A 25,568-nucleotide genomic window follows, 5' to 3' on the forward strand; every position below is an offset into this window, starting at 1 on the left:
TTCTAAATCAACAATAGAAGTCTCGCATGGAGCCATTAGATCAGTCACCTCTGGGTTCTTGAGGGCCATGTCGAGAGCGAGGCCGGGCCCGAAGCCCGTCAAGGCCTTGAAGTTGGTGGAGTTCGGCAGCGGCCGGCGACACTGGGTGTACACGGAGAAGGCCAACGACTTGAGGTGCTGGCTGTAGATGTGGCGGTCGCCGCTGTGCACCGGCTGCAGCAGGTACTGGCAGGGAACAATCTGAAAGGAATTGGAAAAACACAAATCTTAGGCACTGTAAACTGGTCTAGGATGAGAGACATTCCAATCCTTAAACACAATCAAGAGATTTATGTTGCATAAATTACACTTGAGTTAATCATTGATGAAATTTGACCAACCTTCAACTATTAGACATAAAACATTAATTTTGACTAGAATATTTCAGTCTTGGTTCCCAAACATGTTTCCAACATCATAATTCCATGTCTTTGGTACTCAAATGAAAACTTGATCATGAAAATTTTCAGTCCCTTTTTGCCAAATTTTTAAACTAAAGTTTCCCATGAATTTACAAGTCAACTAGTGAATCAAAACAAGCTCTAATAATCAACCCCTAACATCATTTATAATTTCAGATTATTTATATTATAAACCTGTGAATAGTAATAATAAAAATTACTGACATGAGAAATATCAGTGCTAAATGCAAATCTATTTACTTTACTTGTTGATACTGTTGCACCAACACTGAAGCCATTAGCTCATATAGTCATATCTCTTGTGTGTTAGAATCCCCTCTGGCATGTTGATGCAACTTTGTGTCACCATTTAACAAGTGGAAGCACCACCTCAATTAGCCACCGCTAATTACCCCCCACCCCCCGCCTGCTCCGACGACGACGGCTGCACAGGAAAAGCGCCGCACCTGCACGGAGACGGCGTTTCTGATGTGAGCGGGCAGGAAGGGGAGCATCTCCATGAAGCAGCGCAGCAGGCCCAGAGTGTAAGTGCTGGAGTGGACCTCTGTGTCCGCGTTCTCGTAGCTGAAGGGGTCGACAATGTAGACCACGATGGCAGGCGGGTACGAGACGGCGTGGGACTCTCCGTCCGTCGGCTTGCCCACTTTGTCCCTCTCCATTGTGCTGCATGGGCAGGAAAACAAAAACGACACTTGAGCAAAATGTCAAATAAATAAATATAATAATTTAAATATTTGAAAAACACTAAGTTGGTAAGTAAACTTGTCACAATAAGCAATTAATCGCAGGATAAATTACAATAAATTATTGTTTTTTGTTGTAGTTTTTTTTTTTTTTTTTTGGATACGTAAAATTTCTTCCATTTCCTGTGTTAAGTTTTCTTTACAAATTTTGAGATTCAGAACTCGGGCTGAAAGCATTAAATTGGATTAATTGTGAATAATCAATTATTGAAATAATTGTCAACTAATTTATTAATCGATTAATCATTAATTGGAAGACACAGAGTGAACCACAAAAAAAAAGGTGACTGAGCAATACCTTCAGAGCAGTAATCAAGTCAAAACTGCACAATACATAAACATTTTACATTTAAGATAAAAAAACCCTCTTGTAAACATGTTCTACCAAAAACTCCACAAATGGTGTCGTTTTAACTTCATCTGGTTAAAATTCTGTAAAAGAAAAATTATTTTTATAAAACATCTCGCATTAAGCACCGTTCGCTATCCAGTCATCGCTCCGTAAAGGAAAAAAAAAAAAAATCCCCAATAGGAACCAGATAAAAATCGCCCTTTTGAGAAACCTAGTGCTCAATTAGACATAAAATTCCAGTGTAGAACGTACCTCTCCTGCGTCTCCGCGGAGACCTGAGGCTGGCTGGATCCGCTGTCGCCCAGACCGCCAGTGCTTTGCGAGTTTGTCTGCTGCGGTCCGTTCTGAGTAGTGCTGCCCTGCAGGCCGCCCGACCCGAAAGGCATGTAGGAGCCCGGCTTGCCCGAGGCCATCGCTCCATTAGTTTGAGAGCCCGATGATGAAGACGACGACGACGACGAAGGGGGAGGGGTGCTGTTGACCTGTGCGGGCTGGGAAGAGTTGATGCTGGTAGTGTTGGTGCTCTGGAGTCCTGAGGAGGCGCTGGAAGAGGTGGAGGTCTGGGGGGCGGGCTTGGTGGGATTACGCTGCGACAAGAGGGAGCTGTCCAACAGCAGCTCAGACAAGTTTGGAGCTGGGAACATAAAAACAAAACTTCCAGTTATTACTTTTATAAACTAAAGTGATCATAAATGTGGTAGTATTACTAAATTAATTACCTAAATCATAGCGACACACTTGCGCAAAGAGTTTGAGCTTATGAAAGGCTTCATTATTTGATTCCCTGGCAGCCATCTTGAGGAACCAGTCGCTGAGGGGCTGCTCCGTCGTGCTCCTTCCTTCTGGGGAGCCGACGGTCAGGACCCCCTCTGGGTGGCTCTTACAGATGGGTTTGTGTTGCCCCAGCTGGCACGTCTGGACGCAGAACGATAGCGGTTGCAATAAAGGAAATATTTGTTTTTTTTGTCTAAAGGGTAAAAAAATTCTACATATTTTTTCCAAGATGAACTTTAAGTTTACAGGAGGTGTAAACAATATAAATCTGACAACGTTTTTTATTTTGGGACACGCCAACACGAAACAGTGACGCCTACTTAAAAATGTACAGATATATCAGAGAAAACTGGAACGGTCTTGATGTTTTAAAATGAAGCAAATTAGCGTGAACGATAAAAATACTCTATGACTTAACTGCTAAATATTACTACAGTGTGAAATGTCCTAAAAACAGACGAAACAGGAAAAAAAAAAAAAGCTAATTAAAAGGAGGAAATTAAAGAATAAACATCCAGAGAAAATGGGAATAAAACTTAAAGAAAAGTGAAACCATTTTGACTGAAGGTGATCGATACGATGCGCACCTCGTACATGACGCTCAGATCTTTAAAGAAGGTCTTGGCTCCACGGAGCAGCGCCTGGTTTTCCGGGCAGATGATGACGTATCCCACGTCCCTCTGGGAGCCGAAAGGGTCCAGCAGCAGCTTCTCCCAGTAGGGCAACCCGAAAGGAGACAGCACCACAAAATCGTACTCGAAACCGACCAGAAAGGTCGGGATGGGCAGAGGCTCAGGAGACTCATCTGTACCTGTACGGAAGCAGGAAAAACAAAATGTATATTACTTGAAAATGGTTTCAAAACCACAATATTACCGTTTATTGCAGTAATTTCTAGAAGAATTTAGCATCTCTACGGCCTTTGTGAACATGTTGCGCATACCATACGTGCCTCTCCCCGCCAATTTGTGGAACTGCTGCCAGGTGAGCGGTCCCTGAACGCCCCACGAGCGCACGGCCTTCTTCTGGATGGTGTCCTGAAGCGCGGGCTGCAGGGACAGCAGCACCCGCAGGACGTCCTGAGAGTACAGCTTACTTATGTCTGCAGCTACAGGAGGGAGACGGGGGAGGGGGAAAAAAAAACATGGAGGTTTAATGTTTAATTAAACAGGAGAAGAAGAAAAGCAAAGAGGGAGAATCTAGGATGGGGCGATTAAATTTATCAATACATTGATTGGTTTTTAAAGGTTTAATTTTTGAGAAGGGGAGGATTTTGATTTCTTTCCATCAAACTGTTTTGGTGATAATCAGCATGCTTTGAGTCATTGTCTTTATTTGGACTTTGAATTTAAGTAAAAATATGAGGGTTAGGCTGAGATATGAATATATTTTAAACAAAAATAAAGTCATAATGTTCTAAGAACACAGTAATACGAGAATCACGCCTTATTACAAGAATGAAGTCTTAGTATCAGGAGAATATCCTGATATCCTGACTGTATTCAAGAGACTATTTATGCTTTTCTCATAAAATGAGAAAAATAGCTTTTCCTCCTTAAAATGGCTTTTTTCTTTTGGTGAAATTACTTATTTTATTCTGATAATAATATGACTACATTCTTGTAATCAAGTAAAAATTCTCCCCAATACACAGAAGTAACAGAAATAAGACTCCGTTTCAAAAATATTTTCTGTAATTTGTCATTTCTTTTCTAGAAAGGAAAGCAAAAAGAAAAAAGAAATATTAAAATCAGATGTAAGATCAAACGTCGCCCAGCCCTGGTAGAATGTAAAAAGAAACGATAAAATAAAACTCACATTTGCATTTTGGCCACTGATGAAGGCTGGTGCTTTTCACCAGCGTTTCGTCCACTTTGCCTCCCGACATGTTGTCCATGAACTGCCGGCCATGCTCCAGCGCCATGTAGCAGTCGTTGTAGCAGTCCCTCTCTTCCACTCTGAGGAAGGAGCTGGGGGCGGCAACTGTGACGGCGCTCGGCTTGGGCCACTCCACGCCCGCCATGGGCGCCAGCGGGTTGGTGCACTGGTCCTGTAGCAGCAGGATCAGCTCATCTGGCGGCTTCTCCTTCAGACTGCCCCTCAGCTCCTCGAAGCGGCGCTCCGTGTCGCGGCCGGCGTCCGAGCCGCGCCCCACCACGTCCAGCTCGTCCTCCAGGAAGAGTCCCGCCGACTGGCCGAAGCGGCGGTTGGCCACGGCGCTGAAGCCGCAGGTGCACGGGTACTGGTCCTCGCCATTGTCTTTGAGGTAGACGCCCACGTCGGCGCCGCGGATGTTCATGTTGCAGACGCACACGCAGCAGCTGTCGAAGTTGCAGTCCTTGAAGAGGTTCATGACCGACTCGGAGAGGATGAGCGTGACGTAGAGGCTGTGGGCCTCCGGGATGGAGGGCACGGTGGCCGGCTCCACGGAGCTGAGCGGCCGGCAGGTGGAGGGCGTGGACGCCGGCGAGTAGAGGTCGGAGTTCTCATACTTGAGCGAGCCCTGGACGCTGGAGGGCCCGCGCGGCGTGCGGGGAGTGCGTGGCGTGCGCGGGGTGGGCACGGAGAACCGCGGCGTGGCCGGAGACGGCAGGATGCCGGGGCCGCTGTTGCTGGGTGGCGCGCTGCCGGGCAGGAAGGGCGTGTTGGTCTGAGGGGTGAAGGGCTGGTTGTAGTCCGGCTCCACGCTGGGGACGTTGCTGCCGACACACAGTCAGACGGTCAGAGAACATCCCCCGCAAGATAAAACTCAAAAACTTTCACGGTGAGTTTTCAAACTTATCCAGCACCAAACTTTGGAGATTTAAACAAAACATTAACCAAAAAGCAAAACAAAACTTTATTCACTATTGTAAGTTTTTATTTAGACTTCATAATCAATTTTACTTAATGTTTCGCTCTATATTTCTGTTTTCGGTTGCTATTTTTTATTTTGTACATTTTTGGTCTTTCACTTCCAGTGGGAAGTGTTCTTTAGAAAGCGAAAGTTTGTCAGTGAGAGGTCAAACTTCCATTATTGATATAGTACTTGAAATCATCTGGCAGAAATCATCAGTGTGACTGGCCGATTTATTACCGTTAATAATGTATCTTACATTATACAGCAGGGTAAACTAAAATATAACACATTTTTATGTTTTGAAACGTCTCTCTCTCTCACACACACACACACACACACTAATACACCTGACTGTTCTGAGAACAACAAAAACATAAACAAAAGAGAGAGAAAAGAAAATCATCCCAAAATTTAAATTACATTGTTAAAAATAAAAATACAAAGAAAGTTCTATAAAAAAAGTTTCTAAAAAATGATCTCATTAAATTTTCTGGCATTTAGCAAACAGAAATAATTTTGGTAATTGTATCAAAGCTAAAACAAAAATGGTGTAGTCTGATTTAACTTCAGACAGTGAGAACGAGATGTTTGTCTTTTTATGAGGTGTATGAAAATATCCCTTTTAAACTGTAAACACTGTTACAAAACCAAACCTTGAAAAACTCCTAAATGAAATTCAAGCATTTTCAAGGATTTCAGGCACCCATATGAACGCTGAGCGACGAACATTAAGAGGCCCAGAACTTGAAAAACATGTTTGTTACGTTAGAGGTCACTACCTGTCTTTGGTGAGGAGGCTGACAGTCGACACTGGAGGCATCAGCTCCATTTTCCCCATGGTCCAGCTCGGCGTGTACACGCAGTCCTCTGGCAGTTTGACAGGCAGCAGGCACTGGCTGGGTAGCGTCTTCAGGGGGGCGTACATGGAACAGCCGATGATAGACTGACAGGTCTCCGGCTTGTAGACGAAGGAGAAATCCTGGAAACGGAAACGACAAAACATAAATGCTGGTTCCGTCTTATTCGCCCTTGTGTTTGTTGCCGGCGGCGTCCGGAGCGGCACCTTTATCTCAGACGGCTTGGGGCTGCAGAACCCCTCCTCCACCTCGATCTTGAAGTGGCTGCTGAGCTGGCTGCTGTCCAGCAGGGCAAGACCTGCGCCCGTCTCCAGGCCGTCCTTGGTCCCGGAGTTCCCGGGGGAGTAGCCGTTTTGATCCAGAGAGGGTGGGGTGGGATACATCATCATGAGGTCTGCTGAACCCACACAAGTGAAGACATTAATGAGTAAAAACGACAGCGGGGCGATGCACGATGATCGATATGACATTTACAACCCCCCCCCCATTACAAGCAAACTTTAATGCGCTTTATTGGGATCTCATGCAATCGTCTTAGCTTTACCAAAGCAGAGATCCCTTAATAATTTGTATTCATCCCCTTTGTATTCATCCCCTTTTATTGTTTTACCGTAAATAAAATACTATCTGTTCAAAATCTGATTTCCCCCGTCCCCATTTATTTTTATTTTTTTAACCACAAGCGATTTTCCTTCTGCTTTCCAATTGGAAAATAACTTATAATAGTTTCTCACACAAAATCCCAATGCTGTGCATTAAAGTTGGTTGTAGCACCACAACTAAACGTGAACAAAAAGCTCTGAACGGCTCGTCTACATACACGACGACAAGGGATCCAGGCGTTCTGGTTTGGGTTCTTTAAGGCTGGTCTTGTCGTCGTTGCCGGTTCCGGCTCTTTTGGATCCAGGCTGAAAGAAAACCACAGTTGGTTTTTTTTCTCACCGACAAGCATCAAGAGATTTAAAATGGCATTCTGGAGCGGAGGAGCGCTTCCTCCAACTCACCTCTTGCTCGTCTTCGTCAGAGTTGAACATTTTTTCTAGGTCGCTCAGGGACACGACCAGGTCCTTCTCGTGAATGAGGCTGGTCGAGGCCGAAGGTTTGCAGCTCGACTGGCCCTGACCGTCTGCAAAGTGGAACAGATTGCAGGGAGACGTTAAGCAAGGACACTCTGAATACCTCATTTAGGTGAATGTTCAGTTGTAGGATTCTCTCTCACCATCTGAAGTCGCCGCCATTCCTCCATCGTCCAACTGAATCCAAAAAAAAAGAAGAAAAAAAAATCATGAGAATGATTCAACTTGCCAACATCGATGCAGGCTGATAAACCATTAATTTATTATCTTTACGTTTGTTATAATTTGTATACTTTCATAATGTGTTATGACTAAATCTGCACATCAAAGTTTACACCTGTCATTCACAGAGTCTGTTGAAAATCCCACTGTGCCAGCTAATGATAGCAGATATCCATGACAACAGATTAAGATGCACGATATATCAAAACCAACATCGGTATCGGTTCACATTAATAGCTTTAACATAAAACCGGTCTGATATTTATTTCCGTTTGCTTCTGGAGGCAGAGTGGAGGTTAGTGATGTCGTATTTGCTCTGTAATACGATAGTGATAGTGATGCAGCAAAGGATTGTGGGTAGTTTATAGCAGAAAAGCAGTGGTGAAGACAGGTCATTTTTCATCAAGGTTTCAAAAGGGTAGTAAAACACCTAAATATGATATCAGCAAATATCGGTTATTGATATTGGCCCAAATTTTCAGATCGGTGCATCCTCCAATAAACCAGATAGATTGATGGACTCACCTTCTGCTTCTTGTTGCCGTCCTTCTCAGGTCCGTTCTTGTCCCTCTTCTCCGTAATCCTGAACTCGTCGTCTCCATCTACAAAGGCGTACGGGTCGGACTCGTCGCCGTGCTCTCCGTCACCCGCAGAGGAGCCGAGGTGGCTGTTCCTCCGCTGAGCGTAGGTCCTGACCAGCTCCTGCGACACTTTGAGGGGACGCGAGGAGTTGCACATCAGCCTGAGAAGAGAGGAACAGGTAGGATCAGCACAGGCCTTCTGCAAGTTTCAGCAAGTCGCATTTAAGACCTTTTAATGCCAAAGAGTTAAATTTAAGATAAAAAAAAAAACACAAAAACAAATATGGGGAATGGTTGGGGCGATGATCCTGGATTAGAATCAAAAATAGCAAAAATTGACATTTCTGGGGTGTATTTGTGGATCTTGGCAGCAGCTTTGTGCTTCTCACACTGCGTATGGCTCTCTACGTATTCGAGAATATGTGAGACTAAATAGCCCTGCAACAACACATTTAATAAGTTAATTTGTTTTAGTAATCCAGGACATTTTAAAGCCTTAATTTTAGATATACGAGTTGATTTAAGACAATGGAATGCACCAAAGGATGCACCAACTCTCTGTTTTGATCTGTTTTAATGCGCATCAAAAGAAGAAGTAGTAGTAAGGCTTACTCCGTGACAGACACCACCGTTTCCGAACCTCCTGACGAATCATCTCGTATTTTATCCACTGGTAACTGTGGCGTCAAGAAGCTGGAGGCTTTCTTTCTGGGCAGGTTGAAGTACTTCCAGGGGTTGTGAGTGGAGTCTTCTCCGGGTTTTATCGCCGAACCAGTAAACAGCGTGGGCTCCAACGTCTCGTTGTAGTTTGAGGGATAGGCCGCGCTGTCCGGCTGCGGCTCCTCCGTCGAGCCCTTCTGAGGCATCAGGCAGGGCTCCACGGAGGGCGGATAGAACGCCTGGTGGATGGGCGTAGAGGAATTCTTGGCGCCGCTCGGCGTCAGCTCGCCATCGACGTGGTCGCAGGGACGCGGGCTGAGAGGAGGGGGCGGCGGAGAGCCAACGAGATCCGCGGGAGGGCCGTGCGCGTGCAGGGAGGGGGCTTTGGGCGGCGCCGTGTCCGCGTGGTGCAAGCTGGGATACGAGCCCTCCTCCTGCGGCCTCGGGCAAAGTCTCTGGGTCTGCGTCTCCATGGACTGCTCCTCACTCACTGAGTTGCGGTGGTGGAAGGGCGTCTGCGGTCTCCGTTGCTGCTTCTCGCCCTTCTCCAGCTTCTCACCCAGCTTGTGCTTGGCGGCGGGCTGAGGTGGCTGGCCCGAAGACGGCGGGTATCCTGAGGTGCTGCTGGATCGCTGCTTCTGGTTTTTAGGCCTGTGTAGAAAAAAAACACACAAAAAAAACCAATAGTTTATTTATGGTTGACCAGAACAGAACAACTTTAACCTTAAACAACTAATAAGTAGCCAGCTGGAAACTAAAAGTTACAACCTTTTTCTGATCAATAAAAGCACCAAAAAACCTACAGTGCTTAGTCTAGATGTCGTTACTGAGGGTCGAAAAGTAAATCTAGACCTCCAACTAACAATTATTTTTGTAATTAATAATTCTGACAATCGGATAAAAAAATAAAATAATTAAAAAAAGCAAAACATTGGGGCATTCTGCAGATTTTCATTTAACCACTTAAACTTATTTTATACAATATTGGAAACACATTAAAACATGAAAAAATAATTATTTTTTTAAAACAAAAAATAAGAATTGTTTGGCCAAAAAAAAAAAAAAAAACTTAACAAAATTCTGAAAAAAAAAAAAAAAGGAATAACACAAAATTTCACGAGTGTTAAATTGTTTTATTTTTAAATTTTGTTTTACAGATTTTTTTTCAATAATCTATCACAATTACTTGTTTCAGCAGTAACTAAAAGCTTAATATTTAAAATGGTATGATTTTTACACAAGTGAGCATTCAGGCTGTAAGAGAAAAATCCAAAATGTTCAACAAGAAGGCTAAACGGTACCTCTGCTTTAAATTAATAAATAAATGGCGAGAGGTAAATGTTTTCCCTACCTTGAGCAGTTGCACGATGGCCTGTGAGTCGGTTCCACAAAATCCCAGAGTCTGCTTCTGTCCGGCTCCTCCTCGCAGGCTCCGTTCGTCAAGGTTGTAAACTTCCTCCTGGTAATCGGAGAGAAGCCACATTTTCAGCAAAGTCGGGACAAAAGGAAAATAAATCAGTTCTGTTCCCTTTACAGAAAAGGATGGCAAGAAAACGTACTTGTTCCCTGCTCGGTTTATGTTGTACTCCTGCCACACGGTTTCCACCATCTGGCTGGAAAGCCTGCGGGGGATTTTTCCGCCGTGGAGAGTGTTGTTAGAGCTGTAGCAATCAGACCCTGAAGACATCTTCAGCCATCTCTGGGCCGGCTGATAGTCTAGTGGAAGGAAAAGAAAAAAAAACAACAAAAAAACAAAACAGAAAACATAAGGGCAACAACGTTAACCTGAAGGAATTTAGATTAGAAAAAGCTTATAGAAGCGTTGCAAAAGCAAAACGACCTCTAAAGCAAAATTTTTTAAAGGAAAAATAATGCAGAAATAAGTCAAAACCTCTCCTATTCTTTTTTTCTTGCTCTTTGTCCACTATGCTACATACTGACCCGTTGCCATAGCAACTGACTGACACCAGCTCCACTAGTGCATCAGGATTCAACGCCAAAAAACAGAAATATTTTCCACACAAAAGGAACATTTAGTCCATTACAGTCTCACGTTTTCAGGACTGATGTTTATTTTGCGATTCTTAAGTGATTGTTTGAACACATGGGTGGTTGATTAGATCATTTAAATACCTGCTCTACTGATGATCTGTCAGAGTTGATGTGTGAGTTGCCTTTTTATTCTTTAACTGAACCAAAACACACCAAATTCCACAGCACATCTACATGGTTACGGTCATCAGAGTCAAGCTAGCATTGCTTCCCTCTTCTTCGCTATTTTTTTCCCTCAATTAAAACTTTTTCCTGACCTTATCTAGTTGTTGTAAAGTTGACAATTAGTAGACAATTAGTGTGTCCATTTTTCTTTTATAAATCACACGTACATTTAAAATTTAGCACGTTACTTTGACAACTTGACAGCTAAAACCCAATGCTAGTCATCGTCACAGAGCAGCGTTTTTGGCCTCCAGTGTGATTGCGCACACGTGACGTCACATTGCAACGCATCTATAAGATTGAGAAGTGAACCGAACCTGTGTGGGCTTCTTCTGGCGACGTGGGAGGAGTGAGAGTGACCGAGGACATGGCCGAGTCTCTGTGAGCTGCCTGACCCTGGTGAGCGCCACTCTGCATTCCCGGGGTGTTGGCCGAGCCCTGAGGGACCACGGCGGGGAGGTCCGACAGGGGGAGCAGCACCAGGCAGGAGGGGTACACCATCCTGACTCCGGCTGGAAGCAAGCACATTTAAAAAATTTTGTAAAAGAAAGAAAGAAAAACTTCAAAACTTACTGATGTAAGGTGCTTGAATGGAGTAACGTCATCCATCAACATCATTTGATTTTCTTAAAGTTGTGTTAAAAAGTCCAAGTTTGAACAAAATTATTTTCAAATTTCTTCTCCAACTGTTTTAGTCTTTACAAAAAAATTAAGTCACTGTAAAAAGATTTTCTGCGTCTTACCTGCTTGCAATCCTGCCGCCCATCGGCGCCTTATAAAGTAATTCTAAAACCTTACCGACAAGAACCTCCACAGCAGCCAGGGAGTCATCCTCCCAGTCTGCATCCTCCATCTTTTCTTCCGGGACCTCCTTCAGATTGGGGCAGATGGGATAAAACTGCCTCCACTCCTCTATGAGCTTCTGCGTTGGGTGATCTGACATCTTGAAAGCTTGACTGGTGAGCGTCCCGTTCAGGCCGTACGGGCTGAGGATGACTGTGGGGGCGAACATTCACAACACATTTAAGATCCAACGTCCCCTTTAAAATTTTCATTGTGAAATGACATATTTCACTTCAGATCCAAATTTCTAGATGCTTCCCAGAAGTTTTGCAACATCCTGGATTTTTGTGTACAAAATATTGACGCAGTTGGGGTTTATTATTGCCACAAATATCAAAATAACACAATGTGTCTAATTCTCATTTGAGAGGTAGTTCATTTTGAAATGAATTTGAACATTTTAGCAGATTCTGCAATGAGGTAAACGGCCTACTTAAGTCAATATAAAACAATATTTAAGATTGAATTCAATTAATTCTGATTATATATTTTTAAACTGGTTGGAATTTTTTTTTAAACAGGTAAACTTCAATAATTTCTTCTCAGAAATATTACTAAAATCTACATAAATTAAAAAACAAAAAGAAAAAACAGCAAGACTAATTTTATAAGTTGCAAATGTAGCATACTTCTGTTAAAAAACAAAAAGTTAGTGATTTCGTTTGGCAAAGCAGGACTTTAATGCACTTTAAACTTTAGCTACTTTTAAAACCTTTAAAAACACTCAAAGCATTCAAAAGAGATTTTATGAACTTGAACTTGTAATGTCTTCACGACATGTAGAAAGAGCAAAAAAAAAAAAAAATAGTAAATTATTTTTTGGGATTTCTGTATGATAATCAACTGACAGAAAAATGGGACCCTTAAAACTTAAGAATTCTGATTTGTATTTCCAAAAAAAGATTCATTACTTCAGAATATTAAACTTAACTTCCAAACTTTTCCGGACGATGTGCTAACCACATGTAAATAAGAAACTTTTGACTCTGCTCCCACCTTGCAGGGGGCTGGAGCTCTGTTGGGCGAGGCTGAGATGCTCCTCGCCGAGTCTCTGAAGAGGCTGATGTTGGGCAATCTCCACGCTCGTGCAGACATTGCTGTCGCCATGGACGAAGAAAGTGAAGGCGCAGGACAGGTGCTCGCTGCAAAGGGAAACAACAAAACATTTAGAAATGTGAGCCAACAAATATGCGAAACATCAGTTCTCTGACCAAGGGACCAGAAGCTAAACATCTAATTGTCACTCACTTCATCGGGAAATTCTAATTTGAAAAGTATATAAATGAAGGCTTGCTCGCTTGTTTTTGGATTGGATTAATGTTAGTAGTGTATTAATTGTCTAGAGATTGTAATTAAGAATTAATTTTAATCATAGCCTCTGAAGGATGACTGGCAGGCCAAATAACTACTCGTTTACTCTTTAAATAATTTCAAACTAAGACCTACTATTCTTGGTCTATAAAAATGTCAAACAGATTAAAATTGAATAAAATTGGTTTAAAAAAAAGTCAGGAACTATTATAGAAGTACAAAATTATACAACATCTTGCAAGGTATTTATCTCTTGGATTTAAAACTACAACACAATCAAAGGACATTTATAGGATTTAGGAGAGAAAAAAAAAGGAGAATTGGTCACAATCTGGATCGGCAAGCCAGGCCTCAAGGAATAATGTAAAATAAAATAACTGTTTCGTTAATTTAAATGACTTAAATCTGCGTATTAAACACCTTGATGCTAAAGGTAATGAGACCGACTTGTTCTCAATTCGAAGCCTGAATAACTCCCCACACTAGCTTAAATTATTCACCAAATCTTCCTGCAGAAATGAGCCAAAAATAAACATGGGAAGTGATTGTAAGCCTTAAATATTACATGTGTACTTCCTAACCGTCTAGAAATCTAGAAAATGCACTGAAATAGTATTTGTTGACACGGCTGCGGTAAAACCACAGTGCCCACTCAGCATTTTCCAAAGACTCGTGTGTTTACCAGCTAGAGAGGGCCGGCGACAGTGAGGCTAACACACAAACACACTTCTGTGAAAAGGAGCCGCTGCGTGCTTGTTGAAGAGTTGGTGTAAGCGTGTTGTGATCGCTTTAAATAGAGAGGGGGAGGGAAAAAAAAAAGAAAAAAAAAAAGAAAAGTAAAAGACTCTTAAAGGTGATCACAAGTGAATGGTAAATCACACTCTCTTATACGCAGCTGCTCTTTGAAATAGCTGCTGAAACACATCCCTGAAATCAAAGAGAGGGCTGCCAGATGGAGCCGGAGCGACGGGCCGCGCTTCAAACACACGAGTCACATGAGCCCAGCCAAAACGGAGGGCTCAAATTAGCTCGTCAGGAAACTCTAGGGCTCCCCTGGCCCTTGTTTGAGAGCAGACACTAAAAAACAAAAAAACCCAGCTCTGCATAACTATTTCAGATCATCTAGTTGCTTATACGCTTTTTATTTGCTTCAAGCTTTTGCTTTTATGACAAACAGAAGATTTTGATGACGGCATTTGACAAAATGTAAGGTTTATTGCTCGTTCAGTGACTGTATGATGTTTTCATGACGTAAAGCACTTTGAAATGGTTGGTTGAAGAAAACTGACTTGACGTTTGACCTTAGAAGGATCTCAGGAACCTCGAATACATTCACATAGTGATATGTAAATCAACTAAAACCATTTTAGATTTATGATAAAGCCAGTTGGAAATGTGAATCAAGTTAAACTAACCCCAAATTCAGAAACTGAAATAAATCTAATCTTGACTTACAAGACATAATCTCTTATTAAACGCACCAATAAAGCAATAAAAAGAAGCGTATATAACATTTGTTCACCTAAGAAACAACAAGACATTTGGGAGACAATAGACATTCAAGCTAGCATTCTGACATCTGTGAAAGCCATCAAGAAAAATCTGAACTCAGAAATCAAACAGAATCTCTTCTTATTATTTTAGAGTGGGTGCTGTAGACTCTCAAACAAAACCTTAAAACTTGTTTGTATAAAAGCATCAAAAAAGATCCAGAACTAGAAACTCCCATCTTTTGTTTACAAATGCATCACCCAACACCAAGAACTTTGACACACATACTTGGGTTTAATGCTATGGCACATTAATGGCTTAATCTGGTAATTTCCTAATTCTGAGTTGGATTTAAAACCAATACTTCTATGCAACACTTTTTCTTTTTAGGTCTTTTAGTCACTTGAACAAAGAAAAGAAAAAAAAACTAAGCATAATCAGAATCCAGTCAAAAATTACAATTGGTAAAGCCAAGAACAAACCTGAAAATCAGTATTGGCCAAATAAAAGCTATGTGGTGTACCTCCAAAACCAGCAAAAAAAAAAAGCCTATTGGGTGGCACTCTATATGCAGTATTTCCCCTTTAATTTGACCACAAAAAAAGAAGAAGAAAACAAACAAAAAAAGAAAATCATTCCAACTCTAGAAAATTCCACAACTTTAAAAAAAAAAGTTACATGTCTCCCTAAAATACAGCTGGTCAGATATATATTAGTGTTAACTGAAAGATGCAGGGGAGCCGCAGACACCTGGAAACCTCTCCTCGTATTTGACTAGGACATGAAGTTTTGTATTAATCTTTGCCGTTTTTGTAAGGTGAAGTCTCATAGCTAGAAACCAACATTCTAATAATAGCCATGCCAGTTTCAGCAGCACGTCTCCAGCTGAATCCCAAAAGAGAATTTTTAATAATTAAAAGGATGTGAAAGGCCACCGACTGTTGAGCTAACTTTCAACCACAACTTTCACAACATCTGCTCAGAAAAACTTCCCTCTGCAGCACCCATAAACACACATCTCTTTCTGACACATGTATGAGAAACTTAACAGTCTTAAGAAAAAAAAATGCAACTTTTCCATAAAAAAAAACAAACAAAACATTAGCAGAGTCTTGCATGCTGAAAATCTGAAATAATACCCAAACAGAAAGCACAAACTAAAATTTGGCATGACTGCAAAAACATAACTCCAGTTGCCAAGCTTCTGCCTCACAAAGCACCTCAAACCCCAACTCGGCTCCTTTAGACTAGCCAACAGCAATTAGAAAATACCTCGTTAAACTGCACATCTGCTGAGCTCGTCATATAAACCATTTCTCAGTGAAAAACTGGTAAAAATGCTGTTAAAGGGTTAATAAAGGAGCAATGTTGTGGTAACTTCCTTTCAAAAAGACCAGGAATTATTTTAAGCAATATTTGATGTACGCAACATTTTTATAAAAACTGAAGTTTACATAATTACTTTATTGTACAATAAAATGTTACCATGTGCCTGAAAAGCACCTAACACTGCCCCTTTAAAAAGTTGGAAATTTTTACGTGAAATGTCTAATGACTGTGAAAAGGTCCTTCGCAGAGAAACTATGTTAAAAGCAAACTCTTAAGACATATTTGACCTATAACCCTTTTGAGTTCTTCCTTTTGAATAAAACCTGCACATGCATTTTTTTCTTAACCCAACACTCAAATGTGCTTTTGCCTCAGACATTTTTCATAAAGCAGAATTTGACTCATCTGTGCTCTCAGTCTCAGCACCTTTTTTTTTTTTTTTTGAGCCACTGCTGGATTTGATTGACGCCTACCTCTTATTGATGATCTTCTCCTCCTTTTGGTATGGCTTGACGAACCACTTCCCGATGCGAACGAAGCCGCGGTTCATGAGGCAGCGCTCCAGCAGGTTGTGAATGGCTTTGAAGAGGAGCGTCCGGCACTCGTAGGACAGGCCGCTCTCCCACTCGCCATTCTCCTCGCCTGAAACAAGACACGGGCATTAAGTCACGAGTCCAACGAAGTGCCTGACGTTAAACGTAAACAGGGATGAGTAACACATGTCAGAAACGTGCTGACATTATTCAGTTTGCAAACTAAATGGGACCACTAAGGCAATTCCACGTGTGAAAAGATTTGGTAATGTGCCAAGAAAACAGCTGTGAACCAGAAATTGATTATTTTCAACTGGACCTGCTTTGACCAGAGAGCATTTGGTCTGAAACTCAAAAATCTGATCAGTCCATCGGTGAACACACAGTACCTAAGTGCTAATAGGTCTCACTGGCTGCAACACTCTTTGGTGTAGAAGTTGTTACAGTGAGAAGACGACTCAGAATGAGCTATTTTCAGTTTCTGTGAGGTTTTTCACAAAGTCACAAAAGGCGTGAAAGGTTACTTAAAATGGAAACTGAGGGCCCATTTCCTCAGCCTGCCACAACGGAAAGCTAGACTTAAGCAGGTGTCAGTCATTTCACTGCCTTGCAAATCTGTACTTTTACATCTACACAAGGAAACCACCAGCCACCTCATGCTAATTCATACCCACTTCAGGGACATGATCTCAAAATTACAAAACAGTAAATTGACCTGGACTACACTTCTGTAGCTAACAGGAAAGCTAAATATCAAATGGTCTGTTTTATCCTTTTGAGCGTCTAGAAATCTCTCTTATCTCTACTTATGAGAGCAAAGATTTATTTATTTTTCCCCCCTTTATAGGCTGTTGTTGCAAACTTGCATTTAGCAGTTTTGGGTCTGAATGTAGCCATCTATCCCCATTGATATATTCAAATTGAACTCTCCTTAATAGCAAAAACAAATACTTTTTTAAATAACTGCATGCATGTTTGCACAGATAGAGCTCCGTTGTGTGATGCTGCTTTTGCTTCAAACATAAATATTCATCTTTTATAACAGGAAATCAGAAGAAAAATGAAGTCATGAATAGAAAACAAAATTTGAGATTAGAAAACAGACTACAAACCTTTGACCTGAGCGTGTCTATTCTTTGTATTTAAATTTTAGTAATAGATTTAAACACTATAGAAAAGAAAAAAAAAGTCTTGGTAGTCTTTCATCTGGGATCAGTTATTCTTCCAAAGATAAGTTAAGCATTACTGCTGTTTCAGAAGCTTAGCTGAGATTTCTCAAAAACCCTCATTCTGTATGTGTAATGGCTAAACTCTGCTGTCTGGCGTTAATACCTGATCCAGTCCAAAACTTCTCTTTTTAAAGAACCAGGGCTTTCGTAAATTCTCGGATCTTTTATTATCAATAAGCTCCTGACCCAGTTTATAATGAAACGGCTTGAGTGTCAAACACTCAACATGTTTAAACATGAGCAAAGTTCCCACAAATTGTAGAATTTTTCCTGCAAGTACTAGCACAGCAGTTCTACTGAGAGCAATTTTCAAGATCAATCATTTGCAAATATTAGTCCTGAGCAAAATTGAACAAACACACAAATTAGGGCAGATGACGGGCCGGACAATAAGTCACTGCAAAAAGTGAAATTCTGTGGGGGAAAAAAAAAAGGCAGCCAACGAAGATCAGCACTTCCTCTGCTGGCACTCAGACACAAACAGCCGTCTGCAGTTATGACAGTAATGAGAGCTGTCGTCGTTTCCGTGGTGACGCCTGCAAGTACGAGCTCTGCAAGTCAACAAGTTTGATTAATGACAAGAGTCCCTGAGGGCGACGCAGTAATGCCAAGGAGAGGTGGTAGTGTGATTCCCTCAGAGAGAGGGGAACGGGTCGACGTGAACCAACCACTGCGCCGTCGAAGCTTTAAGTTACGTATGGGAACTAAGAGAAGAAGAAGAAAAAATGCACAACAAACCTGTTGCAGCACTACTACTGAAAGGCATGCAGTGGAATGCATGTGTCATTAATGGTGCCAGCCACTTTGATAACATCAAGACAGTAAGAGAAGCCAATTACTGAAGCACCTACATTTCATGCTGGAAAACAAGACAAGGAAGTCCGTCTCCATGTGCAAGAACAAAACAATAAATACCAGACGATATCAATGGGCTGAGTAGTGCTGTCACAGTAACATTTCACTCGTGGTTTTGTCCAAACCAATGCACAAGAATTTTGTGGCAAATACTGGAAATGTGATGCACTTCAGCATTTTAATGTAAATAATATAAAGATAATAGCTTTGTGAAAAAATGTTTTTTAGAAGAAAGAAATGTGTTGATTCGCTTGCTGTTGTACAGTGTAGGATTGCGCATTTAAGTTGAATTTTCATGAGTTTATGTAATTAAGGCAAAAACATCTAAATTTTAAATAAATATCTAAAAATTGCCCTTTGCCAGACAATAAATTGTCCCACAAAATACAGCGATAATATCGCTGTTTTAAGACAATTTTCATGTATTGATAATGGTATAGCAATTCAAGTTCAGCCTTTCAAAGGCTAAAACTCTGTAAAGAACACTTAACACTGGAAGGTCTTAAATATCCAAAATAAATCACAACCTAAAACAATAATTCAGATTGACTCTACTGGTTTTTATGTCTTTTTTTTTTACTTGCTGTAACATTAATTGCCCTTTAGGACTCGAATAAAACTGAACCTCAAACGAAAATAAAAACCACACACAGCCAAAACCACAGATGAATTATGAGGCCTCTGTAAACAAAAATCTAACTTAAAAAGATATCAGAATAAAAATTATTGAGCTCATTTTAATTTATTATGGGATTAATAGATTAACTGGCAATTACAACAGGCTTATGTGTCCCTTAATGAGTGGGTCAACCAGGAAAAGTGATGAAACCAAGAGTTGCTGTGATTTGACCAAAGAAATCTGTCAAAAGTTTTAGCCGTCATGAATTTTATGATCTCATCTTTTTATTTTCCTAAAAAAAATGAAAAATAGGCACAAAAGTTACTGCAGTTTTCCTCTAGGCTGCTGTGTGTGTGTGTGTCATGTTCTTTCCCTACAGCCTAGAGAAGTAAATACACGCTTGTTCCTTTATGTCAGTCAGGAGTTTGGTTCCAGTGATTGGACGGCGCATCCTGAGCTACAGTTTCAAAACAAACAGGGACTGAACATCTGATAACTGCATAATAAAAAGCTCTTCTAAGGTCAGAGTGGTCTAAAGTACAGACATGCTCCTAGTTAGGCAGCAGCAGATGTAGATTTTGATGATCTGTAAGGTTTTGTTAGTTGAACAACTGTAAGAAACTGCAGAAACAAACTTAGGGCCTACCTAAAACTTGGTAGGCCCCATTTCTTTGTTTTTTTACTTAAGAAAAATTTTTTTCAGGTTTTGGGTTATTTGAAGTCTGCTGCACCACTCGTTTGTCTGGTTTTGCTTTTCTCGCAACTTCAACTATTTAGATACATGGCTGTGCCTGCATATGTTATGGTGTTTTCACACCTGATGGGTCTGGTAGACTCCATTTGATTAGGGACCTAAGTTGCAACATTTGTGACATTTTTCAGCTGCTGCAGTTCGCTTTCACACTCTGTATGGAAACAAACCAAACCATTTGAAAAAAATCTCTGTTGCCCTCCCTCACTTGTGGGGGCGCTGCACCGAGAACCTCTGAAGAAGACACCAAGCGCAACTTCGCCCTTCCCAAAAATGTAAGCAAATTTAAGCAGTTGCAGGATTTCTCTGTTTGCTAATAAAAAACCACAAGCCATTTCTCCCGCTAGTGTTAGACTTGCTCGTTTGTTTTGGTTGCATTTACCCAGAATGCAATGAGCTAAAGTCATCTTCCTGCTTTCTGGTGCCATCTCCAGTCCTTTTGGCATTCACATTCAAACAGGACCGGACTGATAGCTCGGTTTGTAAGCAGGGCAGAGTGTGTTTATTTGGTCTGCAAAAAAGTTCCATTGTGCATTCACACCTCTCTAAATGAACCAGACTTTCTAGCCAAACGAAGCGGACGAAACAGGGCTGGTGTGAATGCAGTCTTAATGTAAAGCACTTGCACATACTTTCTAATTACTTGCACTTCATCTTTTATCAATCACATTGGTTTGTGTAAATAATGGGATTAAACTAAAACAAATATGTAATTAACATATTTAGTTGATACTAGTCATCTTAGTCATTAGGTTGTAACCAACACCTGTGATGCAAACTTTCTTTTTCCATCTGGGGATACACTTTGATATAAATCCTAATTTTGCTCATTTTATTATTTTGAGGGAGTCAAAAAAAATTATGTTCATTGTGGGGGAAAAAATTACACATTTTACAGGATGAAAAATAGTGGTTTGAAACGTACCATGCAAGCAAAACTAAGTAAAAGAAAGCTAAGCATTTGCTGGCGACACTAGGTCTGCACTCCTCATCAGCTGGCTGAAAGAAGGCATAAACCAAGACAGATTTCCTCAGCTGGTGACAAACGATTCCCTTGCTTACAAGAAAGATGAATTTTGCTGTTTGGAAATGTTTTTTAGCATATAAAGAACACAGACAGCCATGGTGTGGACTCTAAAGGAGCTCCATCCATAACTCTTTATTAACCAAACCCATTTTAAACGTAGAGTTGGCAGGCTTACAAGTGACTGCAAGTGGACAACCTCAGCAGATAGCCTGACTAATTAACCGGTTAAAATCAGTTTGCTTTACTGCCGATTACACAACGGCACATATTTTGGTTTCAAATGACTCTGCAAATGCAACGGGATTTTAAAAAAATCTTCTATAGACCAACGCACTTCTGCATTCCAAAATGACCACATCATATAGTGCGACCAAAGGGGGGGGTTGGATAAGCGACCCAAATCCTGCTGAAAACATGCAAATGGATGCATTTCACTTACTCGAGAGCTCATTGTGGATAAGCTCAGCGAAACTGGGGTCATCCCCCCACCAGAAGAGCCAGAGCTCCCTGCGACCCGGGGTGTGGTGCCTCCTCCACACACTCAGCACATCCGCTGCCAGGCATCGGCTGAAGCTGCACAGGATGGGGTCCTCCTCGGTCACCGGGAAAAGGATGGGCGACGAAGTGGGCCCCTGCCACACGAAACGCCGCCACTTTATCCCCGTCAAGTCAGCCTGAGAGGAGGAGGCAAACAAAGTGAGGATTTTAACAGTTTGGAGGCAACTGTCAGTTGTTTACTGCATGGCTATGCATGAGCGCATTTCCCTTTACAGTAAGCTGAAAGCAGATACATATATATGTATAATATATATATATATATTTTTTTTTAATTTTATACAATAAAAAAGACAAAAGGAAGAGAATTTCTCACAGTATTTAAGACAACACAAACAGGCCTCAAAACATAACTATCACTGCTTTATAATAAAGAGCTGGTTTATGAGTGCAATTTAAGACAGTAATTGACCTATTTGAGCCAAGTGTAGGATTATACAAAAAAGGAAAAAGGGGAAAAAAAGAAAAGAAAAATAGCATAGGGTGTTTAAGTTAATTCGCCTGTTGACCCGACCTGTTACAGTAGCTAGCTCTGAAAATTCCTCTAACTGCATTGTAAACACAGCTCGACTCCGCACTCATAAACAACTCTTTTATATAAAACTGCGATGCAATATGGAGTCCCCCGTGTTATGAAAGTTAGCCTGGTCACGGTTTTCAAGTTACAGGCCCGGTAATTCCTTCACGCCAATCTGCAACTGACGTTACAAAGCTTGTTGCCTTATTAGCCAAAATGGCTTTCTGGCCTCTCAGGAACACAGCAGCTAGTGCTAGCAGCGAAGACTTACTAGGGAGAAGATGTTGGAGTGGCAGTCCTCCAAACTGGCCCCGTTAGGTACAAAGCAAGAACTCATCCTTTCACACCGTGACGGCAACGTTAAAGTCCATTGTTTCAATCGCCTTTCGGGGCAGGAGCCGATAGGTGTAAAACTCGGGTGTCGAAGCGACGTTTGAAACGCTCAGCAACTTCTAACCGGCGCTAGCCGCCGCTAGCCTGGCGGCTAAGCTAACGTTAGACAGGCAGCCAGGGAGCGACAACTGTAGGCTTGTAGCAATTTGATTCATCAATCCTATTTGAAATGTATTGTCTGATCCGGTTAGGCTCAAGCCCACAATACCGAAGGATCAGCCAGACAACGTTAACGCAAACACAACATTACAAGCGTTAAAATCCAACATGAGAAAAGTTACATGCGAAAGGAGAAAAATGAGCTAGAAAAACTTCATCACAAAAGCTTGGTCCCTGGTATGCTAATGCTAATGTCAGCTAGAAACAATTTCAAAGCAAAGGAACTCTCCCCTCCCCCTGATCTCAGCTAGCCTGTGCTAACACCCGAGCTAACATACCAGAGCCTCAATAAAACAATGCGCTACACCGCCCTCATGTACACTAAAACCACCACGTCGCCCCGTCATTATAAAACTGAACCTAAAACAGATTAAACGCCACAATCTCCGAGACTACTCGTCGGCTGCTCTTGTCTGCCTGGATCCATGGCTCCTGCAGATTTCCATTATTTCACTACATGGATTGAATTCTTTTAATGGCGGCCAGGAGGACAACTCTGCCTCTCAGCTCCCATTGGCCAAAATGTGTTGATGGGGGGCGTCATCCGGCTTCAAGAAGCTCCATGACTTCACAGTTTACAAAATGAGAGCTCCAGAGCGTCTGTCATAGCTGCTAAATGCACCTTTTGTAAAGCCGAACAACAAACGGTCATTAAGCTGAGAGTTTGCGTATATTGCGGAGGAGTTCATGTCTGACAGAACCGGATGTTCTGTCACTTTTGCATCAAGTAGAAGACGAATTAGTGGATCAATACATTTTCTAAATTAGCAAATCAAGTACTTTTCAAAAACTGCATGTCTTGCTTCTTTTTTTTTTTTTTTTTTTGCTTCTGAGGACGTACCTACATTTTGGCATATTTTACATGGCAAAAAGTTGTTGAACTATTTCTAGATTCATTACTGTGGAAGTAACAATGACTTCTCTGACAGTTACACATGCTATGTTATGGTTCCAAAATGTACAAGAGGAAAAAAAATATATATTAATGAATTTTGGTAATTAAAATTATTTTTTACAAGTTTAAATTCTCTGGACTAGAGGTTCAACTTTACTGTACTTTATAAATATTTAGAAAAATGTATACATACCATTTCCAAAAGGCAAGTAGAACTGTAAATATATGACACAGCAAGTAATCTAACTTGCATTACAAGTTAGATTACCTGTGATTCCTCAGATGTATTTAGCATAATTCACAATGCACATATTTGTTTATAAATAGATATAAAGAAATCCTTTGGTTAACAATGAAACAAATTATTAGAAGATCAAATCTTATTATTTAATGTAAATGCAGAAAATGATATAAATAGCAATGCAAACACTAATGATAATAGATAAAGTCATTAACAGATTGAATACTTCTTTCCTCCAAGCAAAACATTTTTCTTTATTTACGTCATTCATGTGTATTCTTATAATTAGTGTAGAGCACATAACTTAAATATTGAGCAATTAGTGAGAACTAATAAAACAAACTCAGAATTTAACTGAAAAAATTAAATCCACATTTAAATTTTTGCTTCTCTGCAGAAACTTTCTCAGCCACAATAGTTTACATTTACTAAACTGAGGTAAACTTTTAAAACACAACCTATATCTGCAGTTCCCTGCTAAGACTTGCAGCAAATTGAATGCACATTTTGTGTCTAATCAAAATGTTCAAGTAGAAATTTTGGTCACATTTGAACTATTATTGAACATTGTATTTACAAACTAAAATGCTAGATTAAAACAAAACATAAACCAATAGCCTTCAATACACTCCAAAGTTATTTTCTAAAATGGACAATCAGAGCAAACTGTCAAATTGAAAAAAAAAGAAGCTTAAATTCTGCCCTGTTTGAATATCTTTAGGTTTCTTTTCTAAAAAAATAAAAATCTCCAAGAAAACAAAGGACTTTTGACATCTCTAAGTTGACCAAGTAGTGATTTCAGTGTGATTTAATTTTGTTCGAGATCACTGAATTTTATTTACTCAACTTCGGAGTACAAATAGTGCACAGTGACTGATACATTTGTAAACCCGACTGTTCTGATAATTATGGTCCCCTTTGAAGTCCCTATCTAAAAAGCTTTGTGCTTATTTGTTGAACCATTTAAATTTTAACTCACCATTTTAGTGTTTAGTGTTCTCATTTTCAGACAACGTAACAAAAACATGATGCATGAAACTGTTTTGTTTGCTAAGAGCATAATATGTAAGAGTAGCTGCAGGTTAAATAGCTCTTTCTCTGAATGGAGTCCTAGCATTCCTTCTAGTTCTAGTTAACAAAACTTGATTTTTTTTTCAGTGGGAGGGAGTGAAGCAATGCAACATCTTACATAAAGACACATATGGACTGGCATGAGATTCTCACATAATCATATCCCAGTAAAATCTTGATTATGCTATCAGAACCTAGTGTGTGCTATAGACAAAAACAATACACTTGCACACAGAAGAACATTTACCTGGTTAAAAAAATAAATCCATGTTCAGCTAAGAGCAGGAGTGACACTAATCTTTCTGGCCATAGTTTTTCCTTTTAGAGTTCAACTGAGATAAATGTGACAAAATCATTGTTGTCACGCAGAACTTTGAAGCCTTTGTAGATTTTTGTTACTTGCAGATTCAATATTGATCTCAGTGACATTCAGTGTTTTCTACACCCTTAGAGAAATGTAATCACTTTCACAGATGATGACTGTAACAACCATAAAAATCAAACCTGTGATGCGTAATTGAGAGAAATAGGTAATATGGGTCAAACTTGTCAGACAGTCATAGCGCTATGCCATGAGTACAAAATCTGCAGCCTTGTTGCGAGATGGCAATGTTTTACCAAATATTGTGTTGAAAGTTAACTTTAATACTCCAAAACCACAAAATTTTAGCAAGTATTTTTGTCTGGTTTCTTGTGCAAAAGTCTTGGTACTCCTGAAATTATACAAAACTAACTTCCAAGTAACTTTTAAGCAAGATATACGATATAGGTAATCGGTCAGTTTAATTTTATTTCAAGGGTATGAAGATATTTGCACTGGAAACTAGACAAATATACTTTGCAAGATTTTGTGTTTTTTGCAGTGAAACCCAATCATGCTTAGTGGGAGGCTTAGCAGAAATATAATAATTGTTGAAGATATCGAATGAGGTATTGATTTTAAGCTGGGAGGAGTCTGCAACTGATC

At 40.6% G+C, this 25,568-nt stretch overlaps 1 protein-coding gene across 3 annotated transcripts in view; it reads right to left on the bottom strand.

Annotated features, from left to right (window-relative positions):
- LOC103139673 (mediator of RNA polymerase II transcription subunit 13-like) overlaps positions 1 to 22,921 on the bottom strand; it is a 28,155-nt gene extending 5,234 nt beyond the window's left edge. Inside the window, exons 1-22 of one of the 3 annotated variants that reach the window (XM_007554437.2) lie at positions 22,114 to 22,179; positions 21,210 to 21,444; positions 16,230 to 16,398; positions 12,622 to 12,767; positions 11,581 to 11,778; positions 11,100 to 11,294; positions 10,125 to 10,281; positions 9,917 to 10,024; positions 8,518 to 9,216; positions 7,850 to 8,066; positions 7,246 to 7,279; positions 7,031 to 7,152; positions 6,847 to 6,934; positions 6,233 to 6,423; positions 5,949 to 6,148; positions 4,149 to 5,029; positions 3,274 to 3,438; positions 2,918 to 3,141; positions 2,276 to 2,471; positions 1,809 to 2,190; positions 908 to 1,124; positions 49 to 240 (exon numbers count right to left, since the gene is read on the bottom strand). In XM_007554437.2, the coding sequence (XP_007554499.1) occupies positions 49 to 240; positions 908 to 1,124; positions 1,809 to 2,190; positions 2,276 to 2,471; positions 2,918 to 3,141; positions 3,274 to 3,438; positions 4,149 to 5,029; positions 5,949 to 6,148; positions 6,233 to 6,423; positions 6,847 to 6,934; positions 7,031 to 7,152; positions 7,246 to 7,279; positions 7,850 to 8,066; positions 8,518 to 9,216; positions 9,917 to 10,024; positions 10,125 to 10,281; positions 11,100 to 11,294; positions 11,581 to 11,778; positions 12,622 to 12,767; positions 16,230 to 16,398; positions 21,210 to 21,444; positions 22,114 to 22,179 (5,082 nt within the window). Of the gene's footprint in view, positions 1 to 48; positions 241 to 907; positions 1,125 to 1,808; positions 2,191 to 2,275; positions 2,472 to 2,917; positions 3,142 to 3,273; positions 3,439 to 4,148; positions 5,030 to 5,948; positions 6,149 to 6,232; positions 6,424 to 6,846; positions 6,935 to 7,030; positions 7,153 to 7,245; positions 7,280 to 7,849; positions 8,067 to 8,517; positions 9,217 to 9,916; positions 10,025 to 10,124; positions 10,282 to 11,099; positions 11,295 to 11,580; positions 11,779 to 12,621; positions 12,768 to 16,229; positions 16,399 to 21,209; positions 21,445 to 22,113 lie in introns of all 3 variants that reach the window. The other 2 variants (XM_007554438.2, XM_016672610.1) reach the window with 2 other exon arrangements.
- Between the last annotated feature and the right edge of the window lie 2,647 nt (positions 22,922 to 25,568).

Source organism: Poecilia formosa, unplaced genomic scaffold, assembly GCF_000485575.1.
Source record: "Poecilia formosa unplaced genomic scaffold, Poecilia_formosa-5.1.2 Scaffold63, whole genome shotgun sequence".
Lineage (NCBI taxonomy): Eukaryota > Metazoa > Chordata > Actinopteri > Cyprinodontiformes > Poeciliidae > Poecilia > Poecilia formosa.